Below are 24,187 nucleotides of genomic sequence, written 5' to 3'. Positions count from 1 at the left end.
GCAGGTAAGTAGCTCAGGAAATCAAATCCTTTTTCAAGCTTGGCACATTAAGGGAAAGTAAGGCAGTGAAAGAAGGATTTGAAAATGTCTTCTGAAGCCACAGAGAATGCTGGCATACGCTTCTGAAGTCACAGAGAATGCTGGCATACGCCAAATAATCTCCAAACCAACAAGACAGGAAGGTTAGAAGTCAAGTTAGCAATTAATGTGTGGCCACCATATATACAGACCTCTAACAACATTGTAGAGTTGTCACTTCCCTTCCCTCAGTTATACCAAATGTGAATGAGTTTTAAGGAGATGTGGAGCCAGTATAAGGCATTGACAGTAACTGAGAAATCCAAATATGTCCTCATCCCCCACACAGATAGAAGACACTACTCTTTAAGGTCACTTCAGCTTTTTTATTTTGACCTGATACTCTGATTCTTCAGCAAATCTTACATGGACATGAAAGGAGAAAAGAGAAACATCTACCGAACTGATTACATATAGAACAAGGACCATAGAAGAAATCAGAAGAAATCTATAAAACAGTCACAATTTTCTAAGCATGAAAGTAAAGGGGAAAGGCCACATTGATCAGTTAAACAGAAATGATTTATTTTCTTCCACTTAGTGTGGAATTAGAGGCAAATAGAATTAGAGGGAAATAGTGAGACTGTATGGTTGTCAATAAAAATTAAAAGAAAACAATGAGGCTTGTTTTAGGAAATCATATTAATATACATTACAAGATAAAAAAAAGGGATGGGGGCTGAGCCCATGCCCAGGCACCAAATGCACTGGCTACATCTTCGAAGAAGAGGGATGAGTTTAGTGGAAACTGCCAGAGAGCAGGAGGGCGAGCAGCACTGCGGAGGGGCAGCAGTGGGTCACGATCACACCCCTAATTGCTTCTTCAAAGACCTTTTCCTATCTAGCATCCCACATCCCGAGGGCTTTGCTGTGATTCTGGCTGGAAGAGTGGGGGCCGCCAGCACAAGTGCTCCCACAGAATTGCCACAACTCTTCTTTATGGAGGAGAATACATCTATTGATCAGAATGATTTGAAGTATCATTTGGTACAACAAAAGTACAACAAATAGCCCGTGAGAATCTAAGCCACGAGTCAGTTTTTTGTCAAATTGGCTTTAAACATAAAGTCCTTTTTTTTGTTGTTGCTTTTGTTTTTGTATATAGAAAACATACATGTTTTTGCATTTTCCCTACTTGGAATCTGGTTACAGCTCAAATTGTTTAATAGAAAAAACATACGTTTCCATGACTTCTTTCATTTTTTTTTTTTTTTTTTTTAATAAAAATCAGGATGACATGTCAAAAAGGATGAACATGTCAGATCCTGAGCTTCTCTCAGGCTGGACTACCTGAAGAGGACTGTATTGCTGTGTGACAAGAGACACAGTGTAATGCTTTCAACTGACATGCCAGTGTGGTATGAAGGATCTCCCTGGACGTGGGGGCCCCTCTGCGAAAAGGCTGGGGGGCTCCAGAGGTTTTCCCCACCACCAATTGATTTGATGACTGGAATTTAGCCACAAGTGGGTCTCACAACCAGGACAGAGCAGGTAAGGCTGACGGTGTGAACCGTGCCTCAGCACAGGCAGACGTCTTGGGGAGAGGATGTGGTGTGATAAAACTCGAACCTGCAAGTGGCCCAGAACGTTGGTGGCTGGTAAGGGAAGACCTCTCAAGTATGCTGCTTTATTAAAAGGTTCAAAAGCACTGACAAAGTGTTCAGTTTTGCTCAAGGCAACACATGAGAATCCATTCCAGTGAAATGCTACATTCATAGAAGTGCCGTTCACCCCAGAAATACAACCCGGGGAACTTAATTCTGGCTGTGCTGGTAAGTGCTCAAAGTTCCTGCCGTGTCATTCTGGAGACTGAAGCAGCAAAGCAGCTCTGTTTTCGGGGGTTGTTTAGTTCTTCTCAAACTTCAGCATCATGGACGATGGTAGCTAAAACAAAACAGACGATCAAAGAGCTGGGTTACCAGATAGTGCAGATTGCTATATATCAAAGGGTTAAAAATTGCAAAAACTGCAATTACTTCTGCACCAACCTAATAACAGTAACAAAATGTTACGTTCTAATTTTTAAAAATTGCTTCTCCTCCGCTCTAATTCTACCTGACTTTTCTGTAGCTTCTGAAACTCCTGACCCTCTTCCTTCTTGAAACTCTCTTCTCTTGGCTTCTGTAATACTATCTTTTCCCCAGTTTTACTTTTTCTGTAATTGCTTCTCCTCGGTATGCTTTCCTGGTCCATCTTCCTCAGTCCAACCTTTAAATACGAAACAATTTTCCGCCTGAGAACCACAATCTTTTCTCATAAATTTACTATCTTTAGACCTTGCTTTTTCCTTGCACTAGGTTTCCTTTCCTAGGTTGAATATTCAACTGCCTTTTCGGCATTTCCACTTCAGTGTGTCACAGGTCAAACTCAACATATCTAATTTATTTCCCACTTTGTTTATTGTCTGCTTTCCTTTTTTACAAAAAAGCTTGTTAAGGACAGGGACTTTTTGTCTTGTTCCTGTCTTGTTTGTACTTATATCCCAAGTACCTTGCACTCCACCTAGCATGTAGTAGGTGCTCAATAAATATTTTAGTGAATAAATGTCCTCACCTGTTCACCTGAGGCCTTGATGTCACAGACCTCAAAAATCCCAGGTGAGAAATCTAAGCGTCATTTTAACTACTACCCTGATTCATCCCTGGAATCAAAAGACAGCCAAATTTTGTTGATTCTAAACAATCTCTTGCATTCTCACTATCACTTCCTTGGTCTGAGCTATCAGTATGCTCACTATGGCTATTTTAGTGACTTCCTAACTGGTTTCCTTACTGCTAGCCCCTCCATCCTTCCATACCACCTTCCACAGTTCCACCAGAGCCTGTTTTCAAATACATGGAACTCCAATGGTTCCGATATCCAGCATAACAGCCAAACCTCTTCAAAGTGCTACGGTAACCCATCTTGTTGGTCTTAGCTTCACCGCACTGTCCCCGTACATCCTTTGCCCCATACATTTTCTGATACCCGGAAACATTGCACTTTCCTACTTCCCATAGTCTTGCTAAAGATGGTCCTTCTGCATACAATGTTCCTTCCTATCTTTCTCGTTCAAATAATTCTTTTATACACTTTAAGATTCAGCCTAAATGTCACCTTCTCTCTGACTGTTTCCTTTATTGTTGCTCACTATAGTTTCTAACAACTAGTAATTACAATAAAAATAGCTAACACTGACATAGATAGGAAATGGTGGTGTTGGAACACGAAACCTGGTAGATTTAGGACTGGGAATGACTGAGGAATTTATCATACTGATTGTACTATATTTAGTAGTACACAGATCTTTTCCTAGATTAAACTACAGTCCCCTTGGGGGCAAGTGTGGTGTGTTATTTGAGTTCATACTATAGTGCCTTAAATAGTGTTATTGCTGTTCAAACAATATGCCTTCTCCACTCCTGCCAGAGTTTAGTACAAAAAAAAATTGTAATTAAAATAATCATTTGCCTATATTGTGATAGAAAAACATTTAACAATGTTTTCCAACTTTGCTTCTTCCTCCTTTTTACAGCAAATTGGAATTGTCATTATATCTTCTTTATAGCCTCTTTTTATAAATGTTCTGAGTCACCTAGATACTTACAGTGATTTTATTTTTGGCTGGCTGATTCTTTAGGTAATGGGTGGGTCCTTAATCACAACAGTAATTCCAAATCAAAACACATCTTGGCTTGTTTCATGAAGACAGTTAATTAAAATGAAATTTATACACAAAACTGGTAAGATCAACTGTGCTAGAAAGAACTGAAACCAGAGAGGGCAAGATCTTCCCTAACTCAGCAACAATTTCCTCATACATAACCTGGGACAGTGAGATACAGGGAAGAGAACACCGTGTGGCTTTTTAATCATTCATTCCTTTCTCCAAATCCTGGTTCTGTAACTTACTAGTAAGTCAAGCAAGGTATTTAACGCTCTGCACCTGTTTCTTCAATATTATGGGGGATATTAACACACCTTGAAGGTTTATTGCAAGGATTAAATAATACACATAAAATGCCACATTCAGTATAAGCATTTACTACTGACTCTAAGTTCTTTTGATGTAGTCTCCTTGCAATCGACACTGAATGTCCTCTTTTAACAATGTCTCTCCTATCTGAACAACTCTGTATGTTTATTTTTCGGTAGAGCTCTACTTAGTACACAGTATTTGGGAGTTTTGGCACTTACCGTGTAAAATGTTTGCTCTCTTCATGAACCTCCATCTCTGAGCTTTTAAATTCATTTAATTCTTTTCTTATGGCAGCCTGTGGAGTAGAAACAAAGATGTTTCAGCATGTTCTGTCTGCTGTGGCATAACAGAGTGATATGCCATCTGTTCTCTATTGTGCTTAACTTGTGAGTCACTGTAGCCTGGGCAGGCAACCCAGAAGGAAGAACGAAGCCAGGTCAACACACTGGGGGAAGGTTTGGGCGAAGCTTAGAGCCAAGACACGTCACCTTCCCTGACACCAATCATCTCATGATAAACCTAAAATTTCCAGTTAAAACACCTGAAGAGCTTAAAAGAGATATTATACCTTTTTTTAAAATCATTTGCACAGCATGTAAAAATGCTTTTCCAGTTTAAAAAGTAAAATATGGGTAATTAGTAAAATATCACCCAAACTCCCTCCAACCAACATAACCACTGTTAAAAATGTGTTTTATTTCCTTCCAGATTTTTGTACTCTGTGAGGTAGGAGCAGGGATTTTCTTTTCTTTCAGTTTTGGTACTGGCGATGGAATCGTTGGTATCAAGTTTTGGTTTGTATATCTTGACATTTTATATCTTGATTACCAACTTAACATTATATCAAAAGTAGACATTTTGTTTATGGTTCCCTCTTTTAGTTGCACAACCAGGTAACCTTCTAGTTAGTGTCTTGCATCCTTCAGAGAGAGGGAGAGAGAGAGAGACACATACACACGCACCTTGTCAGCAGGGGTCAGTTTGGTCCAAGGTTTGTCGGCTCGCCGGTCGTAATCTTGAGCATCTGTTACCTCCACATATTCATTAAACCTCAGAATCTTCCTGGCAAGTAGTTCGGCCACAGTTGGCCTTTGACTGAGCTGAAAGAAATGGAGCCTGTTAGTTGGCTATGCCAGGAATCAGGCATTGATCATGCGTTCAAATCACCCCTAACTCAGTGCGTTAACTGTATATTGGAATCACATGGGGATGCCTGGGTCCACCATCCCCAGAAATTCTGGGGATTGGGAGTTTCTTTTTTTTTTAAAACTCCTGAATGCACAGCTAAGATTGAGAACCACTGCAATAAACCAGTGTAACCAGTATTACCAGTGCTTCTCAAGCTTTAACATGCATTCAAATCATTCGGGGCTCTGGTTACAATGTAGATTCTGATTAAACAGGTCCTGATGTTCTCCAGCTCTTACAAGCTCCCAGGTAATGACAATGCTACTGGTCCATGGGCCGCGTTTTGGGCAGCAAAAGGATTAGGGCTATAAACTCACATGTAATACATTAAAAAGTGAATACATGTAACATGAAAAAAGTATCTAGTAGGTCACGTTCAGCGTGGACAATGCCCAGGAGAGCAGAGTCTGTAGTACGTTATGGTTTAAGACTGCAGTCAGGTAACCTGCTCAACCTGAAGGCATCAAGTGTAGCTGTGGCCTCTAGCTACCCTCAGTCTGTCAGGGATGATTCCTCTGTTTCTGGGGAAGGGGAGGAACCAGGAAGAAAATGTCTAGATCCCTTACTGTGCTAGGGATTCTTATAAGTTTTCAGAAATATCCACAGAACTCAGACCAAATTAGAATCTACAGGAAACTATTATGATGGGAAGGAAAGGAGAAAGGTATTAATCCCAGACTCGAAAAGCTAAGACAGGTCTGGTACATGAAAGATTTGATCTGGGACCAACGAAAAAATCCTAGTTGGTTTATCATACTTTTCAGGTATTACTAAGGGTCAGTTCAGTATTTTCCCTGACTAGAAAATAACCTTATCTATACTTCAGCAGGTTTTGGAGTCTACATCAAAATCCCCAGTTATCAAGTGAAAGGTGAAATTTTCTGCAAACATTTATTGAGCACTTTCTTGTGCTAGGCTTTCTTTAAATAATAAAAGTGAAAATTAAAATGCTCTTGATAATGCTGTGTTGTTTTCTATATTTGCATCATGTATTTTATTTTTATAGCGATCTATGGGAATTCAAGTCAATCATTTCTTTCTGATCAAATAGTTCAAATAGAAGATATGGACTCAGTAGACAGCCTAAAACCAAACACTCGGGCAACATACCTTTCTAGTGAGCCGACGTTTAATCTCTCGTTTTTCTGCCTGACGATCAGCTTCATTTTTAGCTACAGTTGACAGTCAGAAACAAAGAATATTCAAAATGGCAATTTGCATATCAAACTTTTCACTAGTTATATTGCAGATATTTCTTATAGGCTCCAAGTCAGAATAAAAGACAAACATTGAGAATGGCTCACCAAGACAACTTTCTTACCAACTGGTGTAGTCAAATACTTAAAGCAGGGATATCAAACTATGGACCCAAATCTGGCCAGTTGCCTGTATTTTTACTGCTCATGAGCTAAGAACGGTCTTTACATTTTTTAAAAGTTTGATAAGTACCTACACAATAGCTTCATTTTACTTTTGGCCTGTAAAGCTGATAATATTTACTATGTGCTCTTTAAGAAAAACTGCAGACTTTTGCTCAAGAATAACCACTTAGAATGGAGATCACACTAAGTTTTGTGTGATACGTCTATAAAGGCTCCCACACTTTAAAATTTACTAAGTGACTAAGTCGCATGTATCTAAATAGTGATGAGAGAAGGGGATGGATTGGTCAAACTGGGCACGCCCACAAGTAACCCTATGAAGCCTAATCTTCCACTGTGAAGGTTTCCAGGGCCAAATTTCTCCCTACAATGTGGAAAAACAAACCTGTACTAGATTAGAATGCTGTTTTAGGAAGTTAATTATGTACACAAAAAATTAAATACGTGGTTCTATTTTGTGACTTTAGAGGTATGAAAGTCTTAAGAGATGAAAAAACTGCTGCATTTGGGACTTGCTTTGGGCCCCAGCCCTCAGACTCCATTAGGAACAGGAAGGTCTCCTGCAAATGCACAGCCATTATTTTAATTCCGTGAAGACAGAGAAAAGTTGGGCAGTGTCCACCACAAACTGTGAAATCCTCCCAAATGCCCAAAGTAGTCTCAGGATATTGAGAAAATTAAAACAAACTTTTCTATAGTATCCAAGTACACAAACAATATACCATAATGATATCTTGTAAAGGAAGTTTGGGGGAACTCCTTCAGGGGAAAAGATATGAGTAGTCCTTCCTCGGCTGGAACACACTCTCTCCTTGGCCCCTGTAGAAAATGCTTCTCTTCCCTGTTATGTATATTAAAATCAGAAATATACAGAGAAAATCTACACAAGTTTATTTCCATAGCTGGACTTACGTTGTAGTATATTTCGTTGTTCTAGTTCTTCTGCTGTTGGTCTTTGACTCAGTCGTCTAAAAAGAGATAAATAAGAGTACTGTCTATGGTAAACCTCCTAATCCAGTTTATAAACATTTGTTTTGGTTTTAGCTTATATTAGCCCCTACACTAGCAAGAAATCAATACATTTTCAAACTGTCTCATATTTTATTTATCTGATTCACTGTTTATGAAACAATTTGCACATTAAAAGTGTTCACACAGATGTTACATGTAAACAGGAGGCCAGGGTTCTAGTTCTACCTCTAACGTCACCAAGCCCTATCACCACAAAAAAGCTCAGTTAGACCCTGAATGTACTCATTGTATAATGAAGGTCTGCGATGGACTGGTGGGTCCCAAACAGATTTGCTCCTTCAGCAAATAAACGGCACAATTTGATGTTTTGACATATGTATACACCTATGAAACCCTCACCATGATCTTGATAATAAAACATCCATCACCCTAGTATTGGTTTCCTAGGGCTGCCATAGCAAATTACCACCAACTGGGTGGCTTAAAACAACAGAAATTTATCTCTCACAGTTCTGGAAGCCAGAACTCCAAAATCAAGGTATTGGCAAGGTTGGGTCCTTCTGAAGGCTCTGAAGGCGAATTTGTTCCCTGCCTCTCTCCTAGATGGCGGTTGCCAGCAATCCCTGACTTTGGCTTGCAGACGCTTTACTTCAATCTCTGCCTCCGTAGTCACACAGCCTTTTCCCTGTGTGTGTGTCTCTGTCCAAATTACCCTCTTCTTATGAGGACCCCAGTCATAGGATTAGAGCCTACCCTATTCCAATATGACCCCATCTTAGCTTGATTATATCTGCATACACCCGCCTTCCAAATAGGTGGTACCAGACGTTAAGACACTTTGTTGGCGGGTGGGGGGGAGACACAACTCTACGACAATCTCCCACATAAAATCTCACTTTCTTTTGTAATCTCAATTTCCCTGCCCCCACGCAACACTGATCTGCTTCGTATCACTAAAATTATTTCTTGTTTTTAAAAATGTTATATAAAATCATACAATATATATTCTTTTTTGGTCTAGGTTCTTTCACTCAGCATAATTACTGAGGACCACCCAAGTTGTGGCATTATAAATAGTTCATTTTATTGTTGTGTAGTATTGCACTGCATGACTATACCACAATGTGTTCATCCATTTGCCTTTTGACAGCTATTCCTTTTTTTTTTTTGGCTATTACAAATAACAGTTAATGGAATGGCTGGATCATATGTAGGTAAATGTTTGATTTTTTTAAAAGAAACTTACAAATTGTTTTCCAAAGTAGTTCTACTATTTTACAATCCCATCACCAGTGTATGAAAACCCAGCTGCACCTCATTCTCAGCAACTCTTGGTATTATCAGTCTTTTAAATTGTGCAATTTTAGCCACCCACGTGGGCTTATAATGGTATCTCACTGTGGTTTTAATTTCCATTTTCTTAGAGAAAATGTTCAGTATCTTTCCATATGCTTATTTGCCATCTGTATATCTTCCTTGGTGATGTGTCTGCTGAAATCTTCTGCCCCTCTCCCTCTTTTAAAATTGGGTGGCTTGGTTTTCTTACTGAGTCTGGAGAGTTCTTCATATAGTCTAGATATGGGACCTTTATCAGATACATGGCTTGCAAGTATTTTCTGCCAGTTTGTGGATTGTTTTTACAGTCTCTTAATAGTGTCTTTCAAAGAACAAAAAGTTTTCATTTCGACGAAGTGCAATTTATCAATGTTTTTCTCTTAAGAATCATGCGTTTGAGATCATATCTAAGAAATCGTTGTTTGATCCATATTGTTCTGAAAGTATTATAGTTTTAGCTCTCAGGTTTAAGTCTGTGATGCATTTTGAGTTAAGTTTTGCATATGATGCAAGGCATGAATTGAAATTATTTTTGCACCAGCACCATTTGTGGAAAAGACCATTCTTTCTCAATGAAATTGTTTTTGTAACTTTGTCAAAAATGAATTGTACATGACTGGGAGGGTCTATTTCTGGGCTCTCCTGTTTCACTGATTTGTCGATCTTTATGTCAATGGCATACTGTTTAGGTTACTTTAGCGTTATATATGTCTTAAAATAAGATTGTGTTAATCCGCCAACCCTGTTCTTTTTCATAGTTGCTTTGGTTATTCTAGATGCTTTATATTTCCATAAGAATTTTAGAATCAGTTTGTCAATTTAAAAAAAGCCTACTGCTAGACTTGTCGGGTGATCACTTAGTAAGGTATATAAATGTCTAATCACTATGTTGTTCACCTGGAAGTAATATAATATTGTATGACAACTATAGTTGAAAAATAAATTTTAAAAAATGAAAGTAAAAATTCAACAGAGAAAAAAACAAAAGTGGGGAATATTTTGATTGGAATTATTTGAATCTGTGAATACCTTAATACCGAGACTTCTGACCCATGAATATGGTATTTCTCTCCATTTATTTAGGTCTCTTTTACTTTCTTCAGCAGTATTTTATACTTTTCAGTGCACAAGTCTTACACAACCTTTTGTCAAATTTATCTACAAATATTTTTGATGCTATTATAAATGTTAATCTCCTATATTTTTAGATTTCAATTTCAGATTTTTCATTGCCAGTGTCTAAGCTCTTCTAAGACTATGACTTTGAGTGAAATAACACTCAAAGATGAGCAACTAGCTTTGCAGCAAGGGAAAAAGGAATCAATGATTCAAGATCCCCATTCTTAACTAATTCCTAATTTTGATGGTCTCACTGACAATCAGAAGGCCACAGTTTTGCATTAAGAGTGCCAGGTGTCTAACATAGGAGAGGAGAATATATTTTAGTTAATTACTTTGTAAAGATAATGTCAAGAGTCCCACCTCCTTTTCCTTATTCTACCACAAAATACATCTGAGTTGGGCAAATACCTGCCTATATACCTGGACTCTTATGTGTATTGTATGTACAGGAAGCTGGCTTGCATTCAGTTTCTCTGCTTTTGGTTCCAGGTGACTTGAAAAGTGTACTAACACTTTGAAAGGAGGCAGTTACATGGAACATATGTGATAGATACAATGAAAAATGTGGGTGTGACCTTTAATTGGATTGGCATCTCATGGTTGAGCAACTGGATAAATGACAGAGAAGTCTTGCTGTCCTGGGAACCACCTGAATCCTCTAAAGCTTTAAAAAAATCACGTATTTATGTCTATCTTATGGTTCAAAGCTGTGAGCTACGTCTATCTCACAGTTTAAAGCTCTAAGAACCATCTAGTTCCTTAGTTTCCAAATTCTTAGAGGATACCCAACTAGGTACGATATGTATTTTTTAAAAATTATGCTATATCTACAATTAAACAACAACAACAAAATGATAAATGAATGCTTCATCACAAAGTCAGTCTCCAATACACATCCTGGCATAATCCAATCCAATCAGTGTACTTGCAACAAAAGCCTACCGGATGAGTGTGTTCCCAATCTGGTGCCGTATTTCATTCCACTCCTCTTTGCTTTTTCGAGGCCAAGAATTCAAGTTCAACTCTGGTTCACTGGGTCTGTGGTTCAATTTCATTGCCAGTGTGTCTTTCCTCTTGACTTTGTTGGCCAGAGCACCTTTGCATGAGGGAAAGAACAAAAACATAGAAGCTTAAGGCTCTTCCTCACCTGGAGCCAGGCGCGTCTGAACAAGTAACAGCATATCTTCCGCTTCCTACGTGGCCTCCAATCACCCAGCTAACACAAAGCTGGGGGTAAAGCTAAAGACATCTAAAATCTTCTCAGCTGGATGGACTCATCTGAAGGTATCTGCTCCCTTCTACCAGTCCTCTATATTTTTCTCTTTAGTAAAAATTGCTAGAGAAGAGAATTGAAGCATGGGACAGCCCTCCGAATTACAAAGAAAAGGCATTTGCACTCACACACCTCATAAAATTCCTCTTCTTAAGGCGGCTTTCCCACTTTTAGGAATCAGAATTCCATTGTTTGTAGATTTGTGGACCGAGCATGTTTTTTTTTCTTTGCCCCACATAGTTAAGTTCATGAGACTGAAGGAGAGCATCACTTTTGTCTTTTCAACACAGCCCAAATACCAGCTTTCCTCTCCTCCTTATTCTTTAATACCATCCAGGTAAATAATTTTGTAATCAAAAACAGATGAAAACCCCAAATGACTCATCTACTCGGCTCCCTCCCACTGGCTTGTTATAACACTGGGAATAGCAAGGACAAGTCCCTCAGAGGGGCTTCCAACATCAGGTAGCCAGATGGCTCAACGGGAGAGGGTGCCTGTCTCCATTTATCCTATACTTGCTAAGACCAGCAAGTTGCTTTATCTGGAAAAGAATTTTCTCCTCTGCTTTTCCCTCTCTTTCTTACTCTGCTGGCTTTCATCTTCATCCTCTTCGTCTCGGTATTGAATAGGACCTTCTGAGTCAGAGTCGCTCTCCTTTTCTTCCTCTTCCTCCTGCAAGCACTGTGGTAGTTTAGGAACGACTGAGGTAGGCGGCATGTTTTCATCGAATGCAGATGGGCGGATTTGCTCCTCTTCTTCATCGTCTGGACTAACAAATTAACATCATTATACTTTCCTTTCAGAAATATAAAGGACAACTGATTTGCAAGGCAAAATACTGAATATCTATGGAAAAGTCCATGAATGAAATAATTTCGAATTCGTGTAACAATCTTGCTAAGAAACTTTAGCAGCTATTCATCTAAAGGCTCTGGGTTCAAATCTCAGCTCTACAACTTACTTATTAGCATGTATGTTACTTTTCAATAAATGGGAATGATACCCACCTCACTGGCTTGTTGTGAAAATGAAATAGACAAAATAGGCACTAGTGTCTGGCACATAGGGCCCTGGTGATCTACATGGGAAATGCAAGTTTGCTTCAGTCTGATTAAATTAGAAAACTGTACAGCATCTAACACTGTACCTGGCTTATGACAGATACTTAATGCAAATATTTAACCCATTTCCCTTTGGTTTAACAACGCAGTAGGACAAAAGGATGATCTAATCCCAGGAAGCAAAGAAAAACAAAGATGAAAACTAACTTCACCCCTTTACCCTCTGGAGGCATAAAACTATGACTTAGTCTACTTTCAAACTCCTCAAAGGTCTCTTTTCAGGATGTGAAATAAATATACCAGCACGTACAAAGATTATGGCAAGACAAATAAGTAGGATGTTGCAACAGCTCTATACCAATTCTTTTAGTTAGTAAGGCACATCTCCAATTTGCCAAAAAGTGTTCATCTTCAATCGCAATTTGTCGGAATTTTAAAGACAGAGTAGGTGTTAGTACCAAAGTTGGTGTGAACAGATTTAGTGTTTGAGGACAGATGAGGGAAAGAACAAGCTGACCAGTTTCAGTCTATGGGGCTGTAAATACTGAGCTATCTTTCAGAACTCCCTTCTTTTTCTCTATACTTCTCTTTGTCTTTTTCTACCCAGTGCCAGTGCTTTCAGATTTGTCTCATTTCATTCTCACACGCCTATGCAAGTAGGTATTATTCCTGTTTACAGATTAGAAAAGGAAGGAGCAGAAAGGTTACGTACATACTCGTATACTATTACAAGCTAGTAAGTAAGAGAGAGCGCTGGGATATAAACCCAAAGCTACCTTACTCCCATGTATCTTACGCACCATGTATCATGTTAAAAAATATAGTGGTTTCAATTTTCAAGAACAAACGCTTGTAATTTTTTGTATCATCACGAAAATTTCTGCCATGGAAACAATGTTATAGAAATCAGGGCAAAGTCCAAATTCTAGCACATGTCCTATTTGTTGAGTATTCTTCTTAAATGTATTCACATTTTCTTTTTATACATAATTCTTTCCAAGAAGGGCTAACTAGGAAATGAAAGTAGAATAAACAAGAGGCAGGCTTTAAAAGCACTCACACTTTCAGCATTTCAATAGTGATGGGAAGTGACCTGGTGCGACCCAGGGTATTGCTGTCCTCAGAAAAGTTGTCACTGTTCTCGAAGAGCAGCGAATGGGCTCTGTGAGAGCCCTCCAAGGAAGGAGTCATGGGAAGCGGGCTGGTCAAGGCCTGCTGGATTCGGATATGCAGTGGCAGTGGGGGCAGCCTCGAGGTCACATGGGGCTCTCCAGAGCCGTGGTCCAACATCCTCTTGGGTACTTCCTTTTTCTGGTCTTCCTGCTGGGGAACCTCCTGGGGTAGGTCTAAAGAAGGTAGAAACTCAACTTCTGGCACAACTTGAAAAGTCTTAGCAGGGACGGGAGGGGACCGCGGGGGTTCTGGTGGTGTATGAGAAGGCAGTGGGGGGGATGGAGACGGAGGTGGGATCGTGAGCGGTGGTTCGGAGCCCACAGAGCACGTGCTCTTCTCTCTCAGATCACTTGGTGCTTTTGTGGTGGTGGTGGCAGCAGCAGACTCTGAGGTGGGTACCAAGGTTGATGGAATGCCTCTCTTAGGCGGTAAGGGTGGGGAGGGTTTTGATAACAATGTACCACTGTTTATTGCTTGGGACAGTTCAGCTGGAAAAGAGAGAGAAAACCTCAATTTAAAATGGCTGTACAATACTTTGAGGGGACAGCTCAGGACCTCGAATTGGAGCTGAGCTCAGTCTTTCAGGCAAAGTATAGCATTTCATGGTTTTGCCATTCCCTAGGTGGCTCAGCCTAAAACAAAATTTATGTTTATGTATCTATGAGGCTTAATAAATGTATAGAGGTATAGGAAAACCACTACCTTAATAGTCTGATAAGAAATTTCTTCCTTCTTTGATATGTTAGAGAGATCACAACTTTTTATGACTTGATCTTGGTGTAAAGTTAGTATGAATAGAGACAGAAAAAAATGCAGATAATAAGTTTTTTTGTCTAACAGTATCTATTTAAAAATTTAAACATGCAAACAGCAATAAAAAAACAAACACTGGGTCAGCCGGTGGCTCAAGTGGTTGGAGCGCCGTGCTCCTAAGGCTGAGGTCGCCGTTTCGATTCCCACATGGGCCAGTGAGCTGCGCCCTCTACAGCTAAGATTGTGAACAATGGCTCTCCCTGGAGCTGGGCTGCCGTGAGTGACCAGCTGGAGGTTGGCGTGAGCTTCCATGGGCTGCTGTGTGCTGCCGTAGGCTACTGTGTGCTGCCAGGAGCGGCTGGCAGTCAGCAAGAGCTGCCTTGAGCTGCTGTTGAGCGGCCAACCAATGACCAGAGACCGACGGCCTCAGCCGGGGGGGAGAGCAAGGCTCATAATACCCGCATGGGCCAGGGAGCTGTGTCCTACACAACTAGACTGAGAAACAATGGCTTGAACCGGAGGCGGAAGAAGGGGAAAACAAACAAACAAACAAACATCATCTGGCTCTGTTACCAGATCCTGATAAATAGTGATATCTAGATATCTCAGCTCTGCATTGTGAAACTATCAATAATGACATCTTGGATTTTTATAGCAAATGCAAAGGCCTTTGAAAGAATCAAGTGCTTTCCTATTCTTGACTTCATATTCTCCTTATATAAGAGATTATCTTTACCATTTCACAGAAGGAAAACCTCAGGTCACAGAAGTCAGGTGACTTGCCCAAGATCATACCACACACTGGCAAGGGCTCAGCTAGTTCCCAGGTCTGTTAGGCTCCAAACTCTGGGTCCCACTGTATTTGATTTTATTAGTGTCCACTCCTCTTGTTGTCCTTTATGCCAACCCCCACCTCCATTCTGTACTATACTATGGGCTCCTTGATGACAGGACCCTTACTTATGTCCATCAGCATATCCACAGGGCTGGACACAGGGTTGGGCACAGTGCCTGGCACACTGTGGGTCTTCATACATGTGTATTAGATGAGAGGCCCCTACCCTACATCATGACATGTATCCCCATGTGATCCCTCAAAACCCACAGTGACTCAGGTGGCGATTCAGCTGGGTCCCTCTGGAGGGCTCCAAATGGCCTTTACGAAGTGGATCATCACATCACGCAGAGGCCAACCTTGCAAAATAATTAAATAGCAGCTCTCTTGATCACTAACCTCTAACCCTTTATCCAAATTCCTTCTTTTGGCCCCAATAATTGTTTTCACATGTTTCCATGTATCTCAAGGTTCACCAAGATAAAAATTTATTTGCCTTAAATCATTTGCAGCATTCAGAGTAAAAGGCTAGGTAATCTGATATTTTAATGTCTCTCATTGCAAGTAAACTTTTCAAAGGACTTTGGAGAAAAACATTGCATACACATTTTAAAAAGATTTTAAAAAATGTGAATTTTAGGATCAGTGCAAGAGATATTTTAGGGTAGACTGGACTTTTGCTGCCTCTCTAAAAATAGCACTTAGCTATGTCCCATTTACAACAAAACCACCTCTGATAAGACCAAATTTGAGTAATTTAATGTGTGACATGATAAGGCAAATTACCCTTAGTAATCTAAGGAAAACATATATCTGAAGATGTTAAATATACCCTGACAGTGGCATCTGGCTGTGGTTCTGTGGGACAGATGCCAGAATGTTCCTTGGAGGGATTACAATTCCCTCCTACCGTTTAGCTATTTATGGTGCTCCTTCCTTAGCTCTAATACTCCTAATTAGTCCTCAGTCCTGAGACTGTTAAGCCCGTCAGCAGATGCAGCAATGTCTACAGCAGTTTCCAGATGTCTGGATTTCATGGACCAACACAATTAAAAAGATATTCTCAACCAACCTTAGGTGTCAATTTTAAATCCCTCCAAAACTTGGTATTAAGTAAACCATTTATAAACATAATCTTTTCATGAAAAAAAAAAACGGACTTTTAACACCAAAGAATAAGGTCGTGATTTCAGAATAAAGGACAGTCCTTTAAATCAAATCTATTTAACCTAAATAAAAACTTTGTGAACTGTTCTGTTTTTCTCCTTCTACTGAGAAACACTCATGGACTGATGGTGAACCCTGTCACAGGGCCTACTGCTTTGAGCTAGTCACCTTAGGCCAAGAGTGACCTATGCAGTTTAGCCTAGGATATAGTACACATAGTATCATTTTATATGTTGTCTACTGTGAAAAGAGAGGAGCATACTACCGGTTTAGAGCAGTGGTTCTCAATGTGTGGTCCCTAAATATGCAGCATCAGTATTATCTGGGAACTTATAAAAGAAATGCATATTCTCAGGCCCTACCCCAGACTTACTCAGAAACTCTGTGTTTTACCCAGCCCTCCAGGTGACTGATGAGAACACCTGTCTAGACAACAGTTTGAGAACACAGGTGTATAGAACAGAGGTCTGTACGTAAGAGTTGAAAAGCCTCTATTTGGTTTCTGTCTTTCAGTAACTGCATCCTTGAATGAATCACAACTTCTTCATGTTCTACTTGTCCTAATGATATAATAGATAAAACCAGTTTCCTACTTCACAAGGAGGTTTTGAAAATAACTATATGAAAGCTCCTCAAGTTCCTCAGAGATAAGTCACTATCCACCCAACGCAGTGATAATAATAATAACCTGCATCCTGTTTTTATCAAGCTATCCCAGCCTGCCATACGCACAGTGAATTCTAAGCCTGTTTTTCAAGGTTCTAGTCACAACACACAGCTTGGTGGTATTAATCACTTAACAAACATACTTTTTATTCCTCAAATCATTAACAAGAATTTGAAGCAGCACTAAGCCTAGTATCATTTTCCCTGAAAAACTACCTTCCTTCTTCTCCTCCCTTTCTTGGAAATTCCTCTAAGAAGTTATGCATTTATGTAAAGAAAACAGACTTAAGTAGGCGCTCAGGTTAAAAAAAAAAATTACTACAAGCAATTATTTTCTATGCTTTCTCTCTTCAACCACTTATTTTGTAAGAGTAGCATTCTTAAGTCTCCCAAGATAAAACCTGATTTTATCAGGACAATTTAAATAATATCTTTTGCAGTTCCCCATGAAGATGTTATGCCAGACACTGAATCACAAATTACACTGGCATCTACACAATCATCTTTTCCTCTGTTGGGCTTATGCTGAAGGAATGCATTGGCAGTTTAAAGTAGGTTAAAAGAAACCTTTTCTCCATTCTGGTCAAACCTGTTGTGATCTTCACATGTCCCTCCCCCAGCTATTGACAGAATTTCAAAAACACTGATTTAGGAAAATATTAATCTCCCCTTCAACTTAATTTTAGTGATGTCTGATTTCAGCCTGTGTCCATTCACAACCATCTGCCTCATTGTCAAGACTTTTCTCTATACTGAGCGGCTTCAAAGGGATAAGATACAGAGATTTCTCTCACAGACCAAATCAATATTATACCAGTTATCCAATAAAACAACCATCCCAAACCCAACCCACCCCAAAACAACGGAAACCCAAAGACTTACTTACCAATGACAGGGTTGCTATTTCTGTGAGTTGGTTTAGGGGGAGGAATGGGGGGCTGCTTGGTCGGGACTGTATGAGGGAGGCTTGGGGTAGCAGTAGTGTTAGTGTTGGCAGGAGCAGCAGGCAGAGTCCTGGGTGCAGGGGAAGGGGGGACAGAGGAATTAAGAACAGTTTTTGGTAGGTTTGTGGCAGTCACAGTGGCAGCAGGCGCAGTGGTGGTGATGGTGGTGGCGGTAGACGAGAGGGGCCTTGCTGTGCTGCCCAAGGAAGGGGCATCCTTTGCTCGCCCTTCATTTGCTTCGTGAGAAGAGGACAAGGGTCTTTTAGGGGGAAGTAAAGGCTGTTTGGGTGCATTCTCAGGAACGGGCTCTGCTTCAGAATTAGGCTGGCTTCCAGTTGAGCCTGTGTAATAACAGATAGGATTTAAAATGGAAGAGAGAGTAACAAGACAGATTGGAAAAGCTAACATGTCTACTGATTATGGCCAACTTCATCCTTTATTTAATTTATAGATCAGTTAACAGGCAAAAGTTTCCCAACCTCAACATACTTAAGGTATAGGACACTTTCTCAATCAGAAGAGAGACTTGTTATCATAGTGATTCTTCACACAAGAGCCAGGAAGAGGCACCTCAGAATCACGTGGTGGGGAGGAGGAGGAAGGTGTAGCTTTGAAAAAGTCCTACAGGTATCTGATATTTAACATCCCCTTCTGTCCTTGAAAATCACAAATTTAGCTATTTTGTGAATGAAAAAATGAGAAGTGGGAAAGTCTATTTAAAGGTACAACTAGTTGAGGAATTGCTAAAGAACAGAATTCCCTCTGGATTTTATTTCTTCTCTGGCTCTTGCAAACCTCGGCAGTAAACAAGAATGATCCATGGCTCTTAAATGCAAAAATCCAGAATTCCTTACCTAGTCGCTTCTTTGGGTCCTCTTCTGGAACAGGGTTCCTGAGACTTGCTGTTTTTCCTGGCTCTTCTTCTACATGGACTGGACTAGAAGGTCTGGCACTCCCTATGGGGGTGGTGTGGCCATTCTTTAGCATGACTTGGCTCGACTTCCCTGACTCTTCACCACCTGTACGGTCCAAAAGGAAAGAGCAAACTGATGGAAAGGGCCTGCTCATCTTATCCCATTTCCCCTTCTTTCTGTTTAGCTTATTATGCAGATCTAGATTATTATTACTTTTCGAACCTTTATAGTAGGTAACTGAAATTAAGTAATTCCTTTTTATAATAAACATTTGATTCCCTATTATGTACCACGTGCCTTGTTACATGAATAAGACAGACTTATTATACATAAATAATTATAATGCTAAACATTAAGAGCTACCAATGGATAAAGTGCTATGGTAGGAATAAAGAAGAAATAATTCTCTTGGGGTGGGAATGGGGTTAGGAAAGCTTCACAGAAAGTGGTAGCTAAACTGGGTCTTAAAGGAGGAGTAGGGGCCTACCACACTGATGGCAAGATGGGGAGAGTCTATTTAGGAAGAGCGAATGGCATGCATGAAGGCGTGAAATTACTCGACATGTTTGGGAACTGGGAACTAGTTTGGTCTGGCAGGAGGATAGATGCACGTGAGAAATAGTTATGGATAGGACTGGAGGGGCAAGCAGAGCCAGGCTATGAAGGATACCAAACACCGTGTACAAGAGCCTGGACTGAATCCTGCAGGTAACAGGAAGCCAATGAATTAAAGTAGGAGAAGATATGATCTGATCTGTCTTTTAGAAGGTTAACTCTGAGAGCTGCAAGATAGATGGATTACGCTGTGATTGGAGCAGGAAAACTAATAATAAGCTACTGTTAGAATATAAGTGAGAAATAGCAGAGGGTGCCTGCAGGCATTAGGAGTGGAGATCAAGGGGTAGCACTGACAGATGGATCAGAGGTAGCCATGATATACATGACAAATTCCTACCAACGAAACTGTAGGAATGATCACTAGGCTGGAGGCTCTGGAACGATCATTCATCACTATGAAAACTGTAGGCAAGATTCTTTCATGGGGCAATTAGACAAACATTCCCAGTTACTGCTGAGATTTTCTAGACTCCTTTGGAGGAGAGACCTGAAAAACTGACGTCAGAGACTAAAAACTCTGTCTGCCCTGCCAGTGTCATGGGGACAGGAACTAGGTGCTCTCTATATGGTGTCCTTTGCTTTCCATAGTGAGACACTCTGGGTAGTATCATTTTAGAGTCTCTTGAGTTGGTCATTCGAGTTCTCATAGACTAGTCTCCCTCACCCAACCCACCACTTCCTACTAGGAGATTAGACAGTATCATTCTTCATGCAGTCTCAGTATGAGTTGGGAATTTGGGCTAAAAGCAGTGAAGAGACTAAGGCAAATGAGCACTAAATACAAATGTACTTCTAAAGCTGAAATATTCTGACAGCTACTTTCTGATTTTAAAAAAGGGGAGGGAAAAGATGACAACAATTATGCAGACAGAGTAAGTTACTACTTATGTTAATATAGCCCAACTTTAACAAAAACAGGACTCTCTAGAATATAAAGCAATGAATCATTTCAAAGACTGCACTTTTGAAAACCATATAGTGAAAAGTTTAAGACACATTATTAATTGGTTTCTACTCAGCACATCCTAGTAAAATATATGCAAAAGTGATCAGTTCTCTCTCAAGTTACTTAGCCAGGTCTGTCTATATTAAAGTAAAATTTCTTATATTTAATGCAAAAGGTTTCTGCAATGCTAATAGAGTGGAATAGAAGTAGTATCTGGTTTTAATACCCCCACCCCCACCAACTTAGAAAATCCATTAAGTATTTCATAATAGAGTCAAGTTGGAATCATAATCGTGCCAAAAGCCATCTTCAAGTATGAAAAGAACTTTTAGGTTCAAACACTGCTTTTGGCCTAAACTGGAAATATATAAGCCAGGCCCTGAGGCCCATCTCTGAGGTTCCTCTGATAGCATAAAAGCTGAGGTCAGTTCTCTGGTTGGCAGAGTGGCACCTGGTCCAATGGCTGCACTCACTTATCAATAGGGTCTTTGAGTTTCCAGGCTAAAACAACTTGGATCAAGAGCCAATAGGAAACATAGGACAAAAGAGACTGAATGAAGGTGAAAAACAAGAAAGAAGTAACGTAAAGGTTTGTGGTGAAATGAGCAAGACAGATGAGAGGCAGGGAAGGGCATGGAGTGAGGGAGGGTCGTTATCAAAAAAGCAAGGGCCAAAGGTGCTGCAACAGAGGTATTATAATTGTACTTAACTACCTAAAGACCTAGGAGATTTTGTGTCTACTGTAAAAAAACAAACAGACTCATGAGAAAACAAAAGTTATACATGTTCATAACAACCATGTAGAAAATTCAGAAAAGTAGAAAGAAAAAAACCCCTATATTCCCATCTCAACATTCAGAGGTCACCAATGCTAGTATTTTAGTATTTCCTTCGAGCTTGTTTTCTCTGCTTAGTTTTTATATAGTTGAGATACTAAGTCTTCAATATACATAATATAATTAAATTCTGCGAATAAGCAATACATTCACATAGTTCAAAACCTAAAAGATATATTACTCTATCAGTTTGGCTCCTTTTTCCCATCATCCAAAGGACAGGACATTTTAAAATCTTGGCTGTTAGATTTTGCCTCACACAAAGTAACTTTAATGAAGAGAAATGAAATGCAACCAATGAAACTATGGTCTTAACTCTTCCGACAAGCTGCTTCATAAAAGTCACACACTGGAGAAAGTCCTGACATTGTTAAGTCAGCAAGGAGTGTGGAAATACCAAAACATGAGTTTTATGACAGACAAACAGAAGATTAGGGCAGCAATATGGGTGTGAGACAAATTTGTTCCTAAAAAAGGAAACAACACAGATCTGCAGCTGGCACAAATCTGAGGATATTAGAGACAGAGAATGTCTGCCCCAAGGATCTTTCACCAACCACTCCATTTCAGAGTTAAAGATCGCAGCCAGATAACTTAGACACTTGGAAGGAAGGGTGAACAGTTTTTCCCTCCCAGCAAGAAAACAGACTTTAAAAAGAAAATAGGATGTAATTATTAGAAGAAATAAAATCATTTCTTATTTATTCCCCTGTGTTAAGAGTCCAAAAAAATGTTATTTTCACTTGTTTTAATATTTTTCCTTTATTAGATATTTTCATTCCCACAAAAATACTTGCCTTCTTTAAAAAAAATTAAAAATAGATGGGATAGCATTGAATTTTATATAAATATCCTATCGTTCAGTTTTTTTACTGTCAAGTATAACATGAGGACAGAAAAATGTAAAACATAAATGTAAATTTCAACAAAATATTATAAGGAAAACACTTGTGTGATCATCATGGACATCAACAAATGTTTCCAGGGCCGGCCGGGTGGCTCAGGTGGTTGCAGCGCCATGCTCCTAACGCCAAGGTCGCTGGTTTGATTCCCACATGAGTCAGTGAGCTGCGCCCTCTACAGCTAAGATTGTGAACAATGGTTCTCCCTGGAGCTGGGCTGCGGTGAGCAGCCAGAGGTCCGCTTGAGCTGCAGCGAGCAGGCTGCTGAGTGCTGCTGTGGGCTACCATGTGCTGACGTGAGCGGCCAGTGGCCAGCGTGAGTGGCTGGCAGCTGGTGAGAGCTCCATTAGCTGCTGTGAGCAGCCGACCGACTGCCCCAGCCGGGGGAGCGCAAGGCTCATAATACCAGCACAGGCCAGGGAGCTGTGTTCTACACAACTAGACTGAGAAACAACGTCTTGAACCGGAGTGGGTGAGTGAGTGGGTGCTGGAGGCGGTGAGTGAGTGGGTGCTGGAGGCGGAAGAAGTGGGGGGAGAAATGTTTCCAGACCCCTAAAGCCTCCTTATCTCTCTAGTAACACACCTTTTCTTCTCCCACAAAGCAATCACTATCCTAACTCTTGTGATGATCCTTTTTTAAAAAAATTATAGCTTAACCACTTAAGCATGCATCTCCATATTGCATATTTTTCTTTACATTTATAGAAATGATACAATATATATTCTTTCATGACTGACTTAAGTGCTCAATATTACTTATGAGATTCATATTACAACATGCAGGTTTGTTTTCATAGTTGCATAAATAAGTCATTTTATAAATACATCACAAGTTATTTAAATAATTTTACTATTAATGGGCTTTTAGGTTGTTTCCAATTTTGCTCTATTGTCAATAAATACTGTTGCTACAAGCATCTTTGTACATGTCTCCATACACGTGTGTACACACTATTGTTGGATACATACCAAGTTCCAGACATACTTATACATAGGTTTACATATCTCCAGCTTTCACAGATTACACTAAACTAGTTTTCAATGTAATTATTCCATTTTAACACTTCTACCAACAGTTGTCTGTGAATTCCATTTATTTTATACCTTTACCTCTTGTTCTTGGTCATTTGATTAAGTTTAGGTTTTCTAGTTTATATGCAGGATTGTCTTATTTTGGTTTTAATTTGTATTCCTTAATTACTAATGAAGTAAAAAAAACCAAACACCTTTTTATTTGTTTATTGGGCATCTGTATATACTCTAGTGAATTGTCTGTTCACTGCTTTTGTAGACTTTTCTATTGAGTTGTCTTTTTCTTTTATAATAGACATTTTAAAATATATATATTCTAGATACATGAACAGTTGTTTTTTTTTAAAGCCCCCCTCCCTCCCAACAACAGCAATAACAAAAGAAACAAAGAAAATTCAAATACCTAGTCAGACCAAAGACCAAGTGTACAGAGACTGGCATATGCTATTTAATTGCAAACTTACCCTGCTCAGAGTCTTCCAACAGAAACCCTCTTTTAACCAGCTCTTCTCTTGGTTTTCGCATAGATATTTTTCGCTCTAAAACTAACATTAAATTGGAAAACAGCGCTCAGAAATGTGGCAGTTAAAGGTAAACTTAAGCATTCTAACTCCACATGTAAAAGAATAAAGTGGTTCAATTTTCTAGTCTCTGGAAAGAAAAGAATAGGAAAACTAACTTTAAATTTAAAAACTTAATTTCTTCATATGTTGTGCTACTAGGAAAGTAGCATTTCCAAAAGGAACTATCCTTACATATATTTTTTTTTATCCTTACATAATTCTTTTTCTTTTTTTAGTAGAAATTTCAATAAGGTATTTATGGATGAACTTTTTCTGGGAGGAAGTGGCCAGAGAAGAAAAAAAGAAGCATCTTAGATTTGTTACAGTTCAGGAACTCCGTTACCATTTGAAAAATAAACTTTAATCCCATCAAAACACCAACCTGGGAATGAGGTTTTAGTATACACGACTTAGTGAGTGACCACTTGGTTTTTTAATTCTAAAAGATTCAATTCCCTCTTCTAATAG

At 39.5% G+C, this 24,187-nt stretch overlaps 1 protein-coding gene across 6 annotated transcripts in view; it reads right to left on the bottom strand.

The window, feature by feature from the left end:
• Positions 1–1,269: 1,269 nt before the first annotated feature.
• Positions 1,270–24,187, bottom strand: part of PHACTR4 (phosphatase and actin regulator 4) — a 73,033-nt gene continuing 50,115 nt past the window's right edge. For all 6 annotated transcript variants that reach the window (XM_033114563.1, XM_033114564.1, XM_033114562.1 and 3 more), the window contains 11 exons: positions 23,621–23,701; positions 18,763–18,927; positions 17,851–18,249; positions 13,431–14,031; positions 11,894–12,078; positions 10,978–11,131; positions 7,519–7,574; positions 6,335–6,396; positions 4,999–5,136; positions 4,255–4,331; positions 1,270–1,962 (listed from right to left, as the gene is read on the bottom strand). In XM_033114563.1, the coding sequence (XP_032970454.1) occupies positions 1,947–1,962; positions 4,255–4,331; positions 4,999–5,136; positions 6,335–6,396; positions 7,519–7,574; positions 10,978–11,131; positions 11,894–12,078; positions 13,431–14,031; positions 17,851–18,249; positions 18,763–18,927; positions 23,621–23,701 (1,934 nt within the window). In that variant the 3' untranslated portion in view covers positions 1,270–1,946. The remainder of the gene's footprint in view (positions 1,963–4,254; positions 4,332–4,998; positions 5,137–6,334; positions 6,397–7,518; positions 7,575–10,977; positions 11,132–11,893; positions 12,079–13,430; positions 14,032–17,850; positions 18,250–18,762; positions 18,928–23,620; positions 23,702–24,187) is intronic.

The sequence above is a fragment of the Rhinolophus ferrumequinum genome, chromosome 9 (genome assembly GCF_004115265.2).
Source record: "Rhinolophus ferrumequinum isolate MPI-CBG mRhiFer1 chromosome 9, mRhiFer1_v1.p, whole genome shotgun sequence".
Classification (NCBI taxonomy): Eukaryota; Metazoa; Chordata; class Mammalia; order Chiroptera; family Rhinolophidae; genus Rhinolophus; species Rhinolophus ferrumequinum.
The sequence above is the reverse complement of the archived record's forward strand: the minus strand, read 5'-3'. Positions and strand labels throughout refer to the sequence as shown.